The sequence below is a fragment of the Falco punctatus genome (assembly GCF_963210335.1).
Source record: "Falco punctatus genome assembly, chromosome: 14".
Classification (NCBI taxonomy): domain Eukaryota; kingdom Metazoa; phylum Chordata; class Aves; order Falconiformes; family Falconidae; genus Falco; species Falco punctatus.
Genome location: NC_137594.1, coordinates 23,206,621 through 23,223,460, shown reverse-complemented (window position 1 = coordinate 23,223,460; position 16,840 = coordinate 23,206,621). Strand labels below are relative to the sequence as shown.

The window sequence follows — 16,840 nt, the reverse complement described above, 5'->3', positions numbered from 1 at the left end:
GACAGCCTTTAGACTTGGGTACAGGCTGTTCTCAGCACAGAAATGGAAGCAAATTTGGAGGGGTGGGGAGGGCTGTTCTCCCCTAACTCAGATTTGCTTCAGGTTTTTGCTTTGTCCATGGTCTGGCAGGTCCAAGTCATTCTCCTAAAACAGGGCTGGGTGCATAACTGCACCTCTCAAAGCCAACTGGAATCCAAGTGGCAGGTGGAGACATAAGCAGCAGATGGAGATACAACATTCAACCAAGACAAGCAGCCAACTAGTGTTCCTTTGCCCAAGCTCAGAGCTCACCTGCAATATGCTGAATGCCTTGAAGAGAGCAGGAACTGGTGAACAACGACGAGCATCCACAAGAACAGTCAGACCCAAAGCCTGACATTCTGGTCTGCAAGAACAGAGAAAAAGAGGTCACATTTGTCACCAATTAAAATCAACAAAACTATGGAAACAGAACCCGTAGTCATGACAGAGTGAAAAAAACCAGTACATTATAGCTCTGTAAGGCCAGGGAACTAACTGGCTACCTTCGCCTAACTAAAATACATACATGGAAGCCACCATCTGGATTGCTTAGTTTTTACCTTTGCTATTTCCACCTGAACTTCCCTTTCCTCCAGTTCCTAGGATACATCTCACTGATGGCAGAAGTGCTGATACCCACTCTGGGTGATCCACACAGGAAAACCAGGCCTTTCTAATTGCATTCAGGGACAAGCTTGGCCTCAGCCACATTGCTTCACAAGAACAGCCATTCTGTATCAGACCCAAAGCCTATCTCACCCACAATCAGATTTGAAGGGAAAAGCATAAGAAACAAAGTGTGAGCAGCTGAAGCCTTTTCATGGGTTAAGCCTGTTCCCTTTAACTACGGTTTAAAGGTTTAAAAAGAAAAAAAAAAAAAAAAAAAGAAATCACCTACAGAGTTAGCTTTACCTCTTCTTAATTGTCTAAAAGTGAACCAAAGTCTCAGTAGAGCCTGAGGTGAGCTGGGAAGAGTCTGTCACAGTGAAAGAAAGTGTAGCTGCAGCCAACTCCAGCCTGCAGACTCCAAAAACAATTGTCAGCCAGGCATTAAGACAGATTTTCTGAACCCTTGGAGATCCTCCCTCCCTCTCAATTTGGAGGCCTCGCCCTAAAATATCATGTCACAACACTGCATCATGGACCTGCTGCATGACTGCCCCATCACAACTCCCAAATCCCATTTTCTGAGCTAATGAAGGACAGCAAGAATGGCTTGGATTCACAGCAATGCACGAAAACATTCAGTACATACCTAATTATATCACACCGTGTGCACAAGGCACATACAGAACAGCCAAAGTCCTTACTGAACATAAGCCAGGTCACTCTATCAGAAGACCCCATCTGTACAGTCTTGGAACTGTTTGCACCAGGTTTCTAGGCCAATAAAAGTCAACCTGTTCCACTCACTACCTCAGCTTCCACGCCCCTCCCCAAAAGGCAAATTGGACATGGCAGCAGCTGTCCACCTTGTCAGGCCAGGAGTGTCACAAACCTTGGGATGCTATGCAAGTACAGAAGAAGGCGTACGAGCTCAGTGGTATTGCAGTGGGGGTTTAACCAGGCTGTGTTCCTTGTTGTTATTATGGCCACTGCACGTCCTGATTTATCTCTGGTACCTGTAGAAAGAGTGGGGGGGGGATGTGAAAGTCGCACAAGGAAGTCAACAGAGCCTGGTTCCAGGTGTGTATACCTCATATTGCCCTACTACCACCCCATCACCTTCCTGGAAACGATCCCCAGAACTTGACAGAGCGTATGTTGTAGATTGCAGCAGGCTATAAACATACTCCCAAGTACCCAAATGCTGTGCCAGAGTGAAGTAGCTGAGCTCTGCTTGTCTTTCTCTCACGGTAGTGTTAAATTTCAACTGTTTTCTTCTACCCAAACACCCATTCTTCATAAAATACAGCATAAGTTGGCTCATGATAACCCAGGCTTGTGAGAAAAGCAAGAATGTCATAAACTCAAGATAAATAATCTGACCTCCACTTATGTTACAATATTCACATTGCTGACAGACGAGAATGCAGACAGGTCTGCAGAACAACATGCACTACCTAATGAGACTGGGCACACACCACAGGCTGAGCCTAGCACATAACCAGACATCTCCTGGGGATAAAGCCCTAGAGCAGAAGCCCAGAGCTGCTCCTCAGAGGCTGCAGAGCACATGGCCCAGGAGCACACTCTTGCCCATCTACAGCTCTGACAAGGGCAGAATCGGTGCCAGGTTTTATTAGTTTGAGAGCTGGCACACAGTGGGCACCACAGCTGAGTTGTGATATGTCAAGGAAGGAGAATCATCTCTGCTTCAGTTAGACAGTTCTCTGCCCCCTGCTTTCCAAAAGCCCAAAGACACAGCTTATCACAGGGATCAAGCCCACTCTACGAGCTCCCAAAACTAAATGATAGCCTGGCTTTAGGCTTTAGCCACAACATGCACCAGGAACTCTGAAGAGAAAGATGTAACAGTGCCAATGCCAGAACTGTGTTCAGCCTTCTCTCCAGATGCAAGGGATAGGTAAAGAGCAGGTGGGCACACCACTTCAGCGACCCAGAGCTGCCTCTGCCATTCAAAAGCAGGCAGTGCCTCTGCAGTGAGCCTGCGCAGGCGACCAGCACTCTGCACTTGCGCACGTCGCCAAGAAGGTAAGGGATGTGTAATTTGCAGCAAGGACTACACCTTTATTGTGTGAAAAGTAATTCACAAAAACAGCAGCCTTTTCCTGTCATACAAATGGGGAGTGGGGGGTGGGTGGGGTGGGGGTGGGAGTGGAATCCCAAGCACAAGACAAAACCAGAGGCTTAGAGAAAGCTGTCTTTCTGTCTCTTCTGATCTTCATTGCTACCACAGAACACACTGTCCTGGACCACCTCTCTCCCCATCCCAGGGACAAGCATGTGAGTTGACAGGTGGAAGAGATACAGACGGACAGCCCCAAGCACAGAAAACTGCCCTGGTGTGATCTCAATCTGTCACTGGGACGTGACTTGAGTAAGGGCCACAGACACAGATGGGCATCGTTCAGAATCAGGGCTTTCTTCGTCCCAGTGACCAGGCTGTAACACAGGCTTTCTCCTGCTAACATCAGGGACAAAAACCTTCCATCTGTGTGATTCAGGAGTTTCAATACTCCCAAAATGCTGTATTCTGGACACTGTATAATCAAAGAGCAGGAGAGAAATTAGAAAAAGTTTGACCTGCAACTAATAAACTAAGGGGATCATCAGAAAATAAAAAAAGCGAGGCACTCAATTACTAGCTCAATAACCAGGCTCAGTAAAAACTTCCTTACTCTGAAGAAAAATCTTTTGTCCATCAGGAAGGCTGGGCATCCCCAGAACTTGATTAACCTTGAACTTCCATACAGGATCCTGGGAATTGCCTGACCAGGTCAAAAAAGCAATCCCATCCATGAGGGCTAGGTCTCCAACAGTGGCATAACCAGATGATTCAAGAGCAGAATGCAGAATTGAAAGGAAAATCTCTTCCTAGCTTCATCAGCCACTAGTTCATTAATTCATTCTTATTCACTATTCACTATTCATTATAGAAATTACAATTTCTAATGCAATTATTATATCATTACCAATATCTAACATAAAGCATTTAACTGAGAGGTGAGTGCACTCCCTCAGGTGTGAAGACTGCCCACCAAAATCCAAAAGGATACATGTGAGAGAAGAGATATCAGTCAAATCCAATACTGGTTCTACAGAAAACATGATTCCTCCCTTAGGTATGTTGTCCCAGGGACATTATGACAGGAATTTGTGACAAAGGAAACAACTAGAGCATTAGCTCACATAGTCAAGCTTCTACAATAGCATGGACTACGAGCTCGTCTGAAAGGCCCTTCTCAAATCCTGTAATTTTTTGGCTGTAGTACACATGATAAAAATGTCCAAACCGATCAGCAGACCAGAAGATTAGAAATACTTCTTTGCAATTTGTTTTAACAATTTACCTCCCAATGCATGTCTGAATGTACCGTAACTCCACCCTGCACTCGGTTTCTCATTTCACCTTTTTCCAGAAGGCTGGAAAAGTTTTATTTCCCTTTCCTTCTTCCCTGCACATGGAAAAGTCTTATTTCCCTTTGCTCTTTCCCTGTACAAAGCTGTTTCCACCTCATTCTCAATCATCTTATGAGATAAACAACCTTTCAGTCTCTTGCCACAAGACATCCAACTCAGCTACAAGGAAGTGTCATTACCCTTCTCTGCACCACCTCCAATATTCACCATTTCCTTTTATAACAGAGGCATCAGAGCAGCCCAAACTATTTGGGAGGCATCACCAACAAATACGCAGAGGCAAAAATCACCTTCTTATCCTGGCTAGTCATCTCTTCTTTACACACCTGAGGTCAAAATCGGTCTCGCAGCCCCAGCACTGAGCAGGAGATCCCTGTGCTGCCTTTCTGCTCTTCTTTCCAACTTCTCCACACTGCACAGGTACGCCTGACCTCTCCTCTGCTCTCTAGCCAAGTTTCAACTCATACATGGCTCCTGAGCCGATGGAACGCAGCTATCTTCCTGCCCCACTCTGGACACCCCTCTCCTGGGCTGTGGATGGAAGGAAGCTCACAGGGGCTGCTTACGCAGATGCTGCCAAACGGCTGTTTCACACCGAAGAGGCAGATCTCGCCTCCTCTGCTTTAATTTGAATTTGGTTAAGCACAAAGACCTCTTGTGCGGGTCCTATACACCAAGCGATCCTGGCTGCTCTGTCCAACAGCCTCAGCTTTGTTTGCCACCCTGTGTCCCGTACCGAAGTTTCATTGCAGCAATTTGATACTTGCTGCCATATCAGATGCAAACACTGAGTAACATCTGACCTACAACTGATCTCAGCAGAACAATTCTGGGAAGTCCTCCCTTGACAGCATTTTGTCATCTGCTATTTAGCTACGCTGTTGTTCATCCCACACGCTGTTCACCCACACTTCATTCGGATATTCCTTTCAACACTATGTGTCATGAAATCAAATGTTTTCTAAAAATCTATTATATCTAGGCAGCTACATTTAATCAACCAAACTTCTAATTACCAAAAATAAAACTGGTTTTACAAGAGCACTGTCAAATAGCATCTTCCACACTCCTATCCTTTAATTACCTACCAAGTGAATCAAGTTCCTACTGTTTCATCCAGGTCTGAAGTCAGGACCACCAGCCCATCATTAGCTGCACCCTCACTCTTCTCTTTCTGAACTACTGGTGTGAGCCCACAGATTTGGCATTTCTGACTCATACATGCTTGGTTAACATTTTGAGACTCCAAAGAGCAAGTTAACATTACTTTCATGAGAGGAAGTTCTACTTCCTGCCCTTCCCATCCAGCAACTTTAGAGGATTCAAGAAGTGATGCTTCTGGAGAGGTCTGGGGTTAAAGAAATGCAATTGGCACCAGTCTGCAGTGCTGCAAACAGAGGCCCATCTCCCTTGCCCTCCTACAAACCACGCTTCCCAGGCAGTTTCTGGCTCAGCTACTTACCAGGCAGGCAGGCAACTCCGCTCCTGAGCACTTCGGGGTTCACATCCTTGGCTATGGTACGTGCAGACCGACCACCCCAGGCAGTCCTAGAAGACGGGGATGTTGGGGGAGTAATAGATGTTGAGGTTACCTCCAGGGCACTGACTTTACTCACTGGTTTCAACACATCTGTGCCAGTTGCTTCTTTTCTCATCTCTGCCCCCTCTGACACCATCCCTGTAAGACAAGCAGCAGCCAGAATCTCAGGCACGGCTCCACCCAAAAGGTCCCAGGTGGGACCCTGTGGAGGGACGTGCCCCCAGCCCCAGCAGTCGGCAGCTCCTCCAGCCCTCATGCCAGCAGAGTGCATGTTCCAGAACTGGTTATAACATCAACAGTACTGTAATACCAAGAAAATAAACCAATTCATTGTCAAGTTTGCAAGTTACAAAAACTCAATTCAGATCAGGATTACTGTAGTCAAATAATTTTTTAAAGGTAACATACCAAACAGCACATGTCTGCTCACAGCCTGAAAATCTGGTGCGGTGCAAGTCCTTGGCTAAGCTCCAGCAGCTTGAGCATGCTGAAGTGATAAACCAGCTTCTGACAGGGAGAACTGCTCCATCAGAGCTGAATTACTCCCCCAACACCACTTTCAGATTAGTTCCTGAAAATATGAAGTCAACTCGAGGCTGACAAAGCAGCTGGAAATTAGCTAAAGAGACCTTGTTCTTGTCCAGACTTTTTAAATTAACAGTTATTGTGGAAGTCAGAAACCTATTCTAAAACCCTGAAGAACAGGATGATTACACCAATCACCTCTGTCTGAGAACTGGAGAAAATGCTTCCTCTGCCTGACATCTCAGCTCTAAAGTACAAGTTACCAAAATCAGTTAGTTCTAAAATTAAGTATCTTAGCTACTACATGGAAACTAACTCTAGTTTTATCAAGTTTCAATTTTCATGTGAAAGTAGCTGCGAGAAGAAAAAAATATATACCTACTGTGTAAGAAGAATTATTCCCCATTTCCCAACATTTTAAGAATAAGAAGCCAACAATATGTCTTCAACAACACGTCTTTAGCATCATAAGCACACAGCCTGGCTATCCTACCGTTTGGCACAAAGATATACTAAAGAAAAGGCTATACTTCGCTGCAAATCCTGATACTTCAATATCTACCAACAAAAAAAAAAAATCAACCTTTCTTTAGGAAAATAAGAGTAGGGTATTTATTTGCTTGCTATGAAGTCAGACATCTTAATTGCTATTTAAAATTGACTTCAACCATCCTACCTTCCTGCTGCATCAACAATGCTGACACTTGACTCAGTTTATTTACTAACAGATTCCAATACTTCATTAAAGAGCAGGACCAGGAACAAAGCAGTCCTTGAAGTGGCTTTCAATACAAGTTTTAGCAGTGAAGGAGGTTTACAGGTTGAGGCTCAGCCCAAACTGCTTTCAAAATTGCTAAAGTGGGTGAGAGAAGTGCCCTAAGCATCATGGCTCACTGTGCAAAATTACCTGACAGCGGGGGGGGGGAAACTAGGAGGGGCTCCAAAGCTCTGCACCATCAAGGCCATGATGGGGCGGGTGCTCATTACTCCTTGGTAACACCCCTCTTGAGGGAGCATCCCTGGGACCCAGCTTGGCATCCACTGCATTTGGCCACATAAGCGGCTGCGATGGCTTCAGGGATCTGCAGTTCTGGGACACATCAGAGCCCAGTTCTGTTCCTAGTGCCACCTCAGTCTCCACTTCCCAATGATGCCAGAGGTCATTCGCTTTGGACAATGCTGATAGGCCTTCCTGAAGCAGCATTTTAGAGGGGCACTGATCTCCCATAGATGGGGTATCTTGAAGACCACAGTGTCATGTAAGTTGTGTTCCAAAGGTTTCCCATTAAGGGCTTATAGACTTTCTAGGAGAACACAGAATCATCTTCTCAAGGAGCTGTAAGGCCTGGCAGTAAGCTGAACCACACAGTTTATACTAAAGAAATCTGCATTAAATGAAGAGAGCCTGCAAAGAGGACCAAAAAGATGGCATTTATAGAAGACAAGAAAGGGAACATAGCTATACTGAAGGTACTATACCTGGGTAAGAGAAAGACAAACGTACATGGCAGCCCTGCTTTGAATATCTCTTATGAATGAGGCAGCAGCTCCCACAAGCTAGAAAAGAGAAGCATTTTGCTCAGCTCACCAGACACTGTCTTGGTACTGGAGCTTTTCAGCCTCAGGGAAACCTCACTGGAGTTGCACAGCCTCCAGACTGCATAGATCTTGCCCAAACAAACCTCTTCCCTAAGCTTCCTGGGCTCGGTTGAGATCTGCAGCTGCCACCTCTCTCCAAACAGGCCCAAGCACACTGTTTGTTATTTGCAAACTGGGGTGGAGGCATTTACTAAAGCGGAAATTGTACAATGCGGAGGATTACATCAAAAAGCAAATTAAGAACTGGGACATCTGAATTTGCCATGTTTGCAGGTTCCACCTTTCCCCCAGGTTAAGGAAGTGGTAGAGGAGGATTTGCTTGTGTGCATTTCAAAGAGACATTAGCATTTTTTTGCAAACTGCCACGGCACCAGTATCATCTATGCTAACATCACACAGTAACAGAGAGCAGGAATGGAATGCCCTAACAGGTGCTGCTGAATATGCCCCTGTGTGGCTCTTCAGCCAATTTCTTGAATATCAAGATACTTTCCACCCCCAAACTACAGGAATTCTTTCCAGAGCCACAAAGTTTCAAAATTCACTTTCACTTACAGTTAGTCATTAGGGAAAAACAGCAGTCACATTATCTGCGAATGGAATAGTATACATTTTTAGCTACCAACTCAAAATAGCTCACATTTACCTCAAAATCTTTCTAAGTTAGACTGTATTTGTGTGGAAGATAGGCTCACTGGGAGAGAGTTAAGGGACAAGGAAAAATCTGGAGACACAGCAAACTCAGATGTTCCAGTTCTGAATGTATCTTTTGACATACCCGACAACGTCTGCCGTAACAAGCAAGTTCCTCCACCTCAAAGCGCAAATCATGCACCTGCCCACTACTGCTGAGGTGTGAACTGCAGATTTGAATTGATCCAGTAAAGCTTAAGCTTTGTTGTTATTTATAGTTTAGGCAAGATACCCACAGCTTCCAATCATAGTAGCAAAATGACCCCAAAAGACACAGTTACAGAGAATTTAACTTGTCTACAGACAGCTAGAAGACCAGAATTTGTAGGACATTTGCTTCACTTTGTAATTTTATCTCTGAATTATCTTCTTGTTTTATCTCTGAGGGTTTAATGGGGCTAGATAAGGGGATGGCTTGTTTGGATCTCAAAGCAATCAAATGTAATTTAATGGATTAAGTTTATTATAGTTCCAGCTATAGTGTTTAAGAAATACTCCCAGCATTAACAGATATTTGAGCTGCCCTGTGCCTTAAAGTGTTTGGTTGGTTAGTTTGGGGCATTTTCCTGATGATTTAGGTTGTTTCTTTTGCTTTATAAATTCTGAGGTAACAGGGTTGGTGTTTTTTAACTGCAATGCCAAAGTTTAACATCATCAGAACTGGGCCACAAATGTCACTGCAGCCAAACCCCCAGAAACATTTAAATTGTCTCTCATTAAAAACAAACTCCACACATATCCCAGAGGGGTCCGTCATTGCTGAAATCCACAGCAGCAGCCAAGACTTATCCTGTGGAGCAGCAAGAACACCACACTGACTATCTCATACGCAAACTGGACCTGGCTAATTTTAGACAGAGGAGATGGGAACACTGAACAAGGCAGCCACTAGTCGTGAGGAAAGCATACACCCAGCACTCAATATAGCCCAGGTTTTCTGAGGTCCGGTCCTGTGTAAACACGAAGTCAAGCCAGATTCAGCTTGGTCAGGGGAACAGATACCCATGGCATAGTTACACACTGGCATACATGCCCCGAGAGCTACGGACAGGCACGAGGTGACCTCTTTTTTCCTGCTCATGGGAGTAGATGCTCACAGACACACACACTTCAGAAACAGAAACTTTTGAGCTGATCCCTCCATTTCAAAGAAGAGAAATACTTGTCACTCCAAAAGTATCAGAAATACCTGGCAACCGTGGGCTTGCCCAATTACAAAAGTAAAGTGTTTTGGTACAGCTGTTAATGAAATTTCATTTTAATCAACAGCCACTTTAGCTCCATTAGGAGGTAACACTAAGGCATCAGGTAAAATTTTACTTCTGGACACTTGTGTCCCTTTGGCTGTGTTTGCAGCCAAACAGCCGTGCTGCAGCAGTGGTGTAGGCTCTTATCCACACCAGTTAGGACTAGCACAAGCATTACACTGGCAGCCTGTCCAAAGACAACCAGGTCTTGATCTCTTCCTCCACAGTGTCGGACACACTCTACCAATGTGGGTCTATACCACCGACCCTTTCTAGAGTCCTCACTCTAATATTTCAAGTCAGGTAATTTTCCTAGCCAGGGGTCTTGGGGAATGAGAGCTGTTGAACTGGAATGGCACGTTTCACCCACACCCACCACACACACGCTCCTCAGTGTGATCTGCATATCTAGATACAGCTTTCCAGACTCAGCAGAGCTAGGCAAAGTCAATGCCACGTCCATGCGGTTATACTCTGCCTGCCTACAGTCTGGTGCAGAAGGCAGAGAGGCCTGGATTGCCTGCCCAATTCCTTCTGAAGGAGCACAGCTCCAGTGCAGGAACTCAGGCATCAAGAAGGCAGGTCAATGCCTGCTTGAACATACCATTTGAGTTTAAGTTAGATGCTTGATTTCTCTGTGCTCTCCCACTCCAGTTAAACAGCTCCTACTTGAAACATAACCAAGCTGAAGAAAGAATGCCAGAGGGAGGGAAGGGGCGGGGGGGGGGGGGGGGGGGGGGGGAATCCCTCAACTCTTCAGTTTGCTTCTTGAATCAGTTTACCTGCACACATATTTGTTGATCTTCAGGTCATGTTACACAACTAGTATTTTACTGTGGCATCCACCGCTGCTTCCTCTTGCCACAAACAGCTTCCTAAAGCCAATTTTCAACTATGAAAGACTGGTACAGTTACACATTCTCTCCTCGCACATTCCTACGGCATGCATCCATCATGGACATGTGAATGTAACAGGTGGTCGCCAGCAATCAGATCAGCTGAAATGGAAAGTCTCTTACACTGGAACTTTGTTCTGTACTGATGCAAATTTGCAAAGAACTATTAAACAAAATACCCCAATAAACACACCTGCGAAGAGAAAGCTAATTCCAAGCCACAGAAATGACAACTTAATCACTTTCCTGTAGTTTGTGCTACCAGTCCTCACCCTCTCAACAGACATACTTGTCAGCAGTACCTCCTGAGGGCTTTGCTTGTGATCCATGTTGTCAGATAAACACACAAATAAATATCCAATTGCTGTACCTTTAGGAGATGATGCCCTAGAAGCAGCCTCTTGGTGGGAGTACAGAGCGGTGGGCTCCTTATGCCCCTCAGTGGGTCCTGAGGACAGTGGTCCAACCTCCAGTTCCTCTTCAATAGATTCCAGTGTTTTTAAGGCTACAGTCTGTGACTTTTCCCCATGAGAAAAGCTTCCTTGGTTCTCCTCCCCTCCCTGCATGTCCTGTACTGCAACACACTGTGGGTTCAGCAAAGAATTCTCTTCACTTTTATAGCTCTGGTTTTCTATCCGTCTTTGTGGTTCCTCACATGTCTCTCCAGACCTCTGGGTTCTGAATTGACTTGAGCATTCTGCTTGTGCATCAGAGCCCAAAGAGTCACTGTTATTTAGTTGTTCTGCCATCTGATCACCCTCTGCTGACAGAGCAGTTTGAAGCAGTATGGCTTCTTCAGCTTTCTTATGCTGACAGATAGAGACCTCTTGCTCTTCACCATCTGACAAGAGTCCGCCTGTAGCAGCTTTAGCAGAACAGTGACTGTGACTAGCCTGACTCTCATTTACAGTCAGTATTTGTTCAACCTCTTTGACTTCCTCTGGGCTGTCCCTTTTTCCCAGCTTGAATTCGCCTACTTCTCCTTGGTTCTGTTCTGGAGGATTTAATGGAGAACTAAGATTTGCTTCCTGATCACTGCAGCAGGCACCAACTGCTCCTACATCTGCTGTGTTCCCTAAAGGAAAGCCTCCCTCCAGGCCTACATCTGAACTCTCAGGTGTGATGAGCAATGTGATGGCCTGGACTGGCTCAACACTTTCACTGACGCTCTGGCAAGAAACATGAGAGCCTTCCTTCAGTGTGCAACGTGGTCCCGAAGGCCCTAGGACAGACACAGGAGAGGCACCTATCTGTGTCACCTCATTTTGACCCTCAGTCAGTGGTTCTCCGTGTACTCTCAGTATAACCTCCTCTTCAGCAGCAGTAGCATGTAGAATTGTTTCTGGGCTCTGCTCTGACATTTCAACACCAGGTTTTCCACTAGGATCATCACTTTCTCCTTCCGTGTTTTGGGGAGCACTGGGCATTCGTGCTTTGCAGCTGAAACCATCTCCAGCACACATGTCGCTGTAGCTGCACAGTGCATATCGCCAATCGATTAAGTGTTCACTGCAGGCCTCCTGCTCTGCAGATAAATCTTCTGCACTGCAGGCAGCAGACTCAGCCACAGAAAAACTATTCCCCATGTTTCCAGGACCACCTGGTAACAACTGACTTTCTGGAGACAGTTCTTCATGTGCCATCATTTTGTTGCTTTCCAACGGAATTACATTTTTGAGAACTTCTGGAGCAGAAGTCCTCAGAGTGTCCACTTGACAGTGCTCCTTCTGCATAAGTGCTGATTGAACTAAGTTCTTGGAGTAGGTACTGTCTTGAATAACAATAAACCTATGCTTGCCTTTAGATGCATTCACTCGTGTTCTGGGCTGAGTTAGATAACTTAAAGCTAGTGACTGGGTTAAAGAGCCTGTCTGTGGCCCAAACCTGGGCAATGAAACTTCTGTCAGCTCAACGTACTCCCCTTCAAGGTCACTTTTCAAGTTCTCTTGAGGCACAGGACTTATACAGACACCATTGACAAGAGCTTCACTTAACTGCGGAGCTGTGCTGCTAATGACCACGTCTTGATTTGGACTTTGTTCCTGTAGACACTGAGATCCTAGTTCTGGTGAACTGTGCTCAGCATGGTCCATGGGGAGGCACAAAGCCGAACGTTCCTCTGTTATTTCTGGAGAGATTATATTGTTTTCAATTATTTTTGGTTTATTTATAAATTCAGGATTAACCACTTTATCCCAGGGGACACGAAATATTTTATCATCAGTGGTTAGTAAACAATTTTCCAGTGCTATACCCATCCGCTCTCCATTGAAAGTACTCAACCATTGCAGAGTAAAAATAGAGGTATAGGAAACTTCTGGAATCACGACTTCCTCTACATTATGCTTGTCTTTTGCCAAACATTTCAATACAATTCGTGGAGATTTCTTCAGATAGGGGACCACCTGGAGGTAGAAGTCACCAGGCTTCAAGATTCGCCAATCAATGGAAGCCAGCTGGACTACAATCTTCTCATGAATACACAGGGGCCAGCCCTCATGGCGAAACAGCAAGCCACAGTACTGAACCTATGGAGAAAAGAGAAAGTGTTTTCAGCATCAGGAACACATGTCAGCTCAAGCTTTTGGACAAAAGAAATCAATGCCTCTCTTTCACAGCTGTACCAATAGAACAGTCAAATTTAGGGTCTTTGGTTATTAGCATAGGGGAGTTTTCCATACTGAGGTCTTCTCTTTGAAAAGCAGAAAGAAGAAAAGCTACCAACAGAAATTACCAGCATCTCTGAATCTGAATAGGAACCAACCAGCTGCCAGAAGTTTCAGCCCTGTAATAAAGCTGGGTCAGCGCAGACAGGCAGATGTCTAAGCCCCAGAATCCCAGCACAGAGAAATCAGGAGTTTCCACCTCCCAGTGCTCAAGCTGGGAGACCCTGTCTCTACCTTATTTCTGACTCATAAGGGCCAACTGGACTGACTCAGAAAGTGAAAATTCAGACCATACAGCATCCCTAACCAAGTGCCATTAGAGAAACACAGGCAGACAGCAGTCTGCTTACAATGCACAGACAAAACCCACTGTCCTCAACTGAAAACCATCCCCAGCCTTAACAGAGAAGGTGGCAAATAATATGCATAATTTCCAGAACATTCACAGTAAGCTCTAGGTTGTACCAGGTACACTCAATACCAACTTGCCAGGAGGCTGGAGGTGCAGAAACCTCATCGCATGGGATGCCACTAGTCAGCCTGGCACTGCAAAATGTCTTTTCTCTGGTCTTGGGTCTTTAGACTGAGGTCTGCTGGAAGGGAGGTAATTAAAAGCTTTGCTGATGAGGGAAGGTACCATGACAATGCCAAGGTCTGTCTGAGGACTTGTTTTTATTCCCTAATATGCTCTGCTGGAATACACAGCATGTTCCACCTAATGTCGGTTAAGCCAAATTGAAGAGCATGGAGCCAAGTAAAAAGCATCGTTCATCTCATGCTAACACGAGCCTTTGCAAGACAGGTGGAGACAAGTTACATGGGATGCAGCAGTAAGGGATGGCTACAACCTACCAGTGAATGGAAGGAGATACTGCGAAGACAAAGCAGGAGAAAGGAGGCAGCAAACGAGGAAAGCATAGCAGAACCACAGAGAAAGAAAGCAGCAAGTGCCATCAGCCAGCTGCAAGGAACTCTTGGCGTACCAGGGACTTCCTTGTTCCTAAAACACAGCAGCACTCAGGACAAGTCTCAAACAAATCCCAATCAACTAAAAGAACTGAAGTTTCATGGCTGAATTGAATTGACTCAATTATTTACAGCTTTATCACAACTTCAAAAAAATAAAATCACTGATTTGAACTTGATTATGTTTGGGTAAACTAAGATTTAAATTGATCCATGACATAAGCCATCAGTTTCATGATTAATTCCATCTTTCCTGGTCACAACAAGGGTTTAGATAGGATTCACTTGTATCGATGCAATACTTAGAAAGCTGTCATCTGACTTCAGTATTGGCAGCATTAGACTTCAGACATTTTATTTTGTTTCTAATACATGGCCACATGGAAGTCTTGACAAAAGCAAGCAATTATAAAAATGTTGTATTCTGCATCTCCAGGCAGATGAAAGAAAAAAATACTTTAATTCAAATATTTTGCCATATAGTAGAGAAACCACAGGACTGGAAGGAACCTCAGGATCCTCACACACCTTGAAACAACAAGTAATGGCATCAAGTAATTTCTTTCCTATGTTCATCAAGCTTTATTGTCAGCCCAGCCAGGTTTCCTAGCCTCACTGCACTTGATGCAAAGTTGTTCAGAGGCTTGAATGCCCAAATTATCCTTCAGGTTCAATAATTCCTCCTCCTCAACCCTGGAGCTAATTCTCTGGAAGTGTTCCCATTGCCTAAAATTATTAAGCCATGTCACATCACCGTAGCACGTCTCCCTTGATAATCTCTTAGGCCTGCCTGAAGCACCTCTTTGGTGATGCCTTTTAAAAAAAAAAAAAAAAAAAAAAAAAAAAAAACACACAAGAAAGAAAAAAGAAAAACCACGTTTAATTATTCCGACTTTGTCATTGTGCAAGGCATTGCAAAACACTGCGTACAATGGCACTAATACTTCCCAACTGTGCTAGAAGCATCTCTTAAAGCTAAGATGACACTTGGCTTCTAGTCACTCCCCTATGGTAATCCTGTCACCTGTTAGTTTTTCTTTCCAAACTGGTGAACCCCAGTTCATGAAAGAAATCCTGCCTATTACTTCATGGAGGCACACGCTTACCCTCTGAGTGTACCGTTACAAAAACTTAAGTACAAAGTTTCAGAGCTCATCTTGCATAATATATTTATCACCCTCCTCCTTTAGGTTATTGCTGATGTCTCCCAGTCTGGTTTCACCCCAAATACCTACCTGCCACTTGTGTAATCTTACTTTTTATGCCAAGGTCATGGGTGAGAATCAATGTGTGTTTCAGGACTCCTGCCTCCAACTCAGTTTGCACTGCAGCACAAACATCCACCCTTTCACCAGTTTGTTATTCTTCTTGCAATACTTGCATAAACCTCCATCCCTTTGACACAGTAATTAATTTTCCATATGACTCCATAATAAATCCTTTACAAGAGAGATTAGGCAATGAAACTTTTCTCTCTAGAGAGAGCTGGTTTATGAAAAAGGGCAGTCTTATACTACCTGCCATGGAGCAAACCGCATGAAAAAACCTTACCCAGTTGTTAATGGGTCAGTTAATTCAGTCCTTGCTCAGTGCATGTTGTTGTACACTCAGCTTGTTCTCTGTGTTTTGTTACTAGCCCTGACTGAACAGATTCAATAAAAATCCCTGCTATCAGACATTTGGCATTACATAGTAACTTCTTCCATATTCCAGGATGGAGACCAGCCAGCCCCTTTTCTTCGACATAGTGAATTCTATATCCATTTCAATCACGGCAGTTTTATTTCTGTTCAATCAGTGCGACTGCCTTACTGTTGTACCTACATGCTGTTACCACTACTAAACTGAATCTTACTTTGTTTTCAGTTGTTTGAAGATCATATTAATACTACCTTTACATTCTAACCTTGAACTCAGAGCAGGCCCACCTCCCTTTCTTTTCTCTTTCTAATCTGGATGCAGAGGAACTTATTTGGGGGCCATGCATACATTAAGAAATCCAAAATCCAACCTCACCATTTAGATGACCTGCATGCCTACTGACTGACAAGTGGAAGAAACCTCAGCAACAGAATCACCAAAACTAAAATGCAGGATGCAACGAAGTTCCTGAGAAACCCTACAAACCCACAGTTTAAACTGCAGCAAGAGCTAGAGTAACCTCCAAACAGAAATGTAACTCCTTCAATAGCCTACACATTTCAGAATTTTAGAGCTTTAGAAATGGAGTATCCTCATGCTGCTCCTGCTCCAAAAAGTACCTTCACAGAGAAGATTACATGAAGAGGCTCATTTCAGTTGTTTTAACATTTCACTTTGAGGCTCAAGTGTTTGCTTTTCTTGTGTCCAATCTCTGCTGAGCCAAACCAGGCTCGTCACAGGAGTCTATTCTCTACACCCAGCATTTGCAGCCAGGAATAAATCTGCCTCTCAGGAAAGAGCTGGGCATCAACAACAAAGATGGCACTAAGGCGGTAGCTCCTAGAGCTATGGGGATGGCTTGGCTGGAACAGACCAACAGTCCATTTAGCTCAGGATGTCATATTAAGAAAAACATGGTTTCTTACTCATTGCTAAGCAGAGACAGACCCCTTGGCATGCCCCTCTCCAGCCCCTAAGAATCACATACAGGCCAGTAATTTT

At 44.5% G+C, this 16,840-nt stretch overlaps 1 protein-coding gene across 4 annotated transcripts in view; it reads right to left on the bottom strand.

The window, feature by feature from the left end:
* The window catches only part of PLEKHG4 (pleckstrin homology and RhoGEF domain containing G4), an 89,427-nt gene that overhangs the window by 54,303 nt on the left and 18,284 nt on the right, over positions 1-16,840 (bottom strand). For all 4 annotated transcript variants that reach the window (XR_013931940.1, XM_080411106.1, XM_080411107.1 and 1 more), the window contains exons 3-6: positions 10,936-13,093; positions 5,528-5,743; positions 1,520-1,643; positions 292-385 (exon numbers count right to left, since the gene is read on the bottom strand). Coding sequence is in view for 3 of the 4 variants with exons in the window: in XM_080411106.1 (XP_080267232.1) it covers positions 292-385; positions 1,520-1,643; positions 5,528-5,743; positions 10,936-13,093 (2,592 nt within the window). In the remaining variant the exon portion in view is untranslated. The remainder of the gene's footprint in view (positions 1-291; positions 386-1,519; positions 1,644-5,527; positions 5,744-10,935; positions 13,094-16,840) is intronic.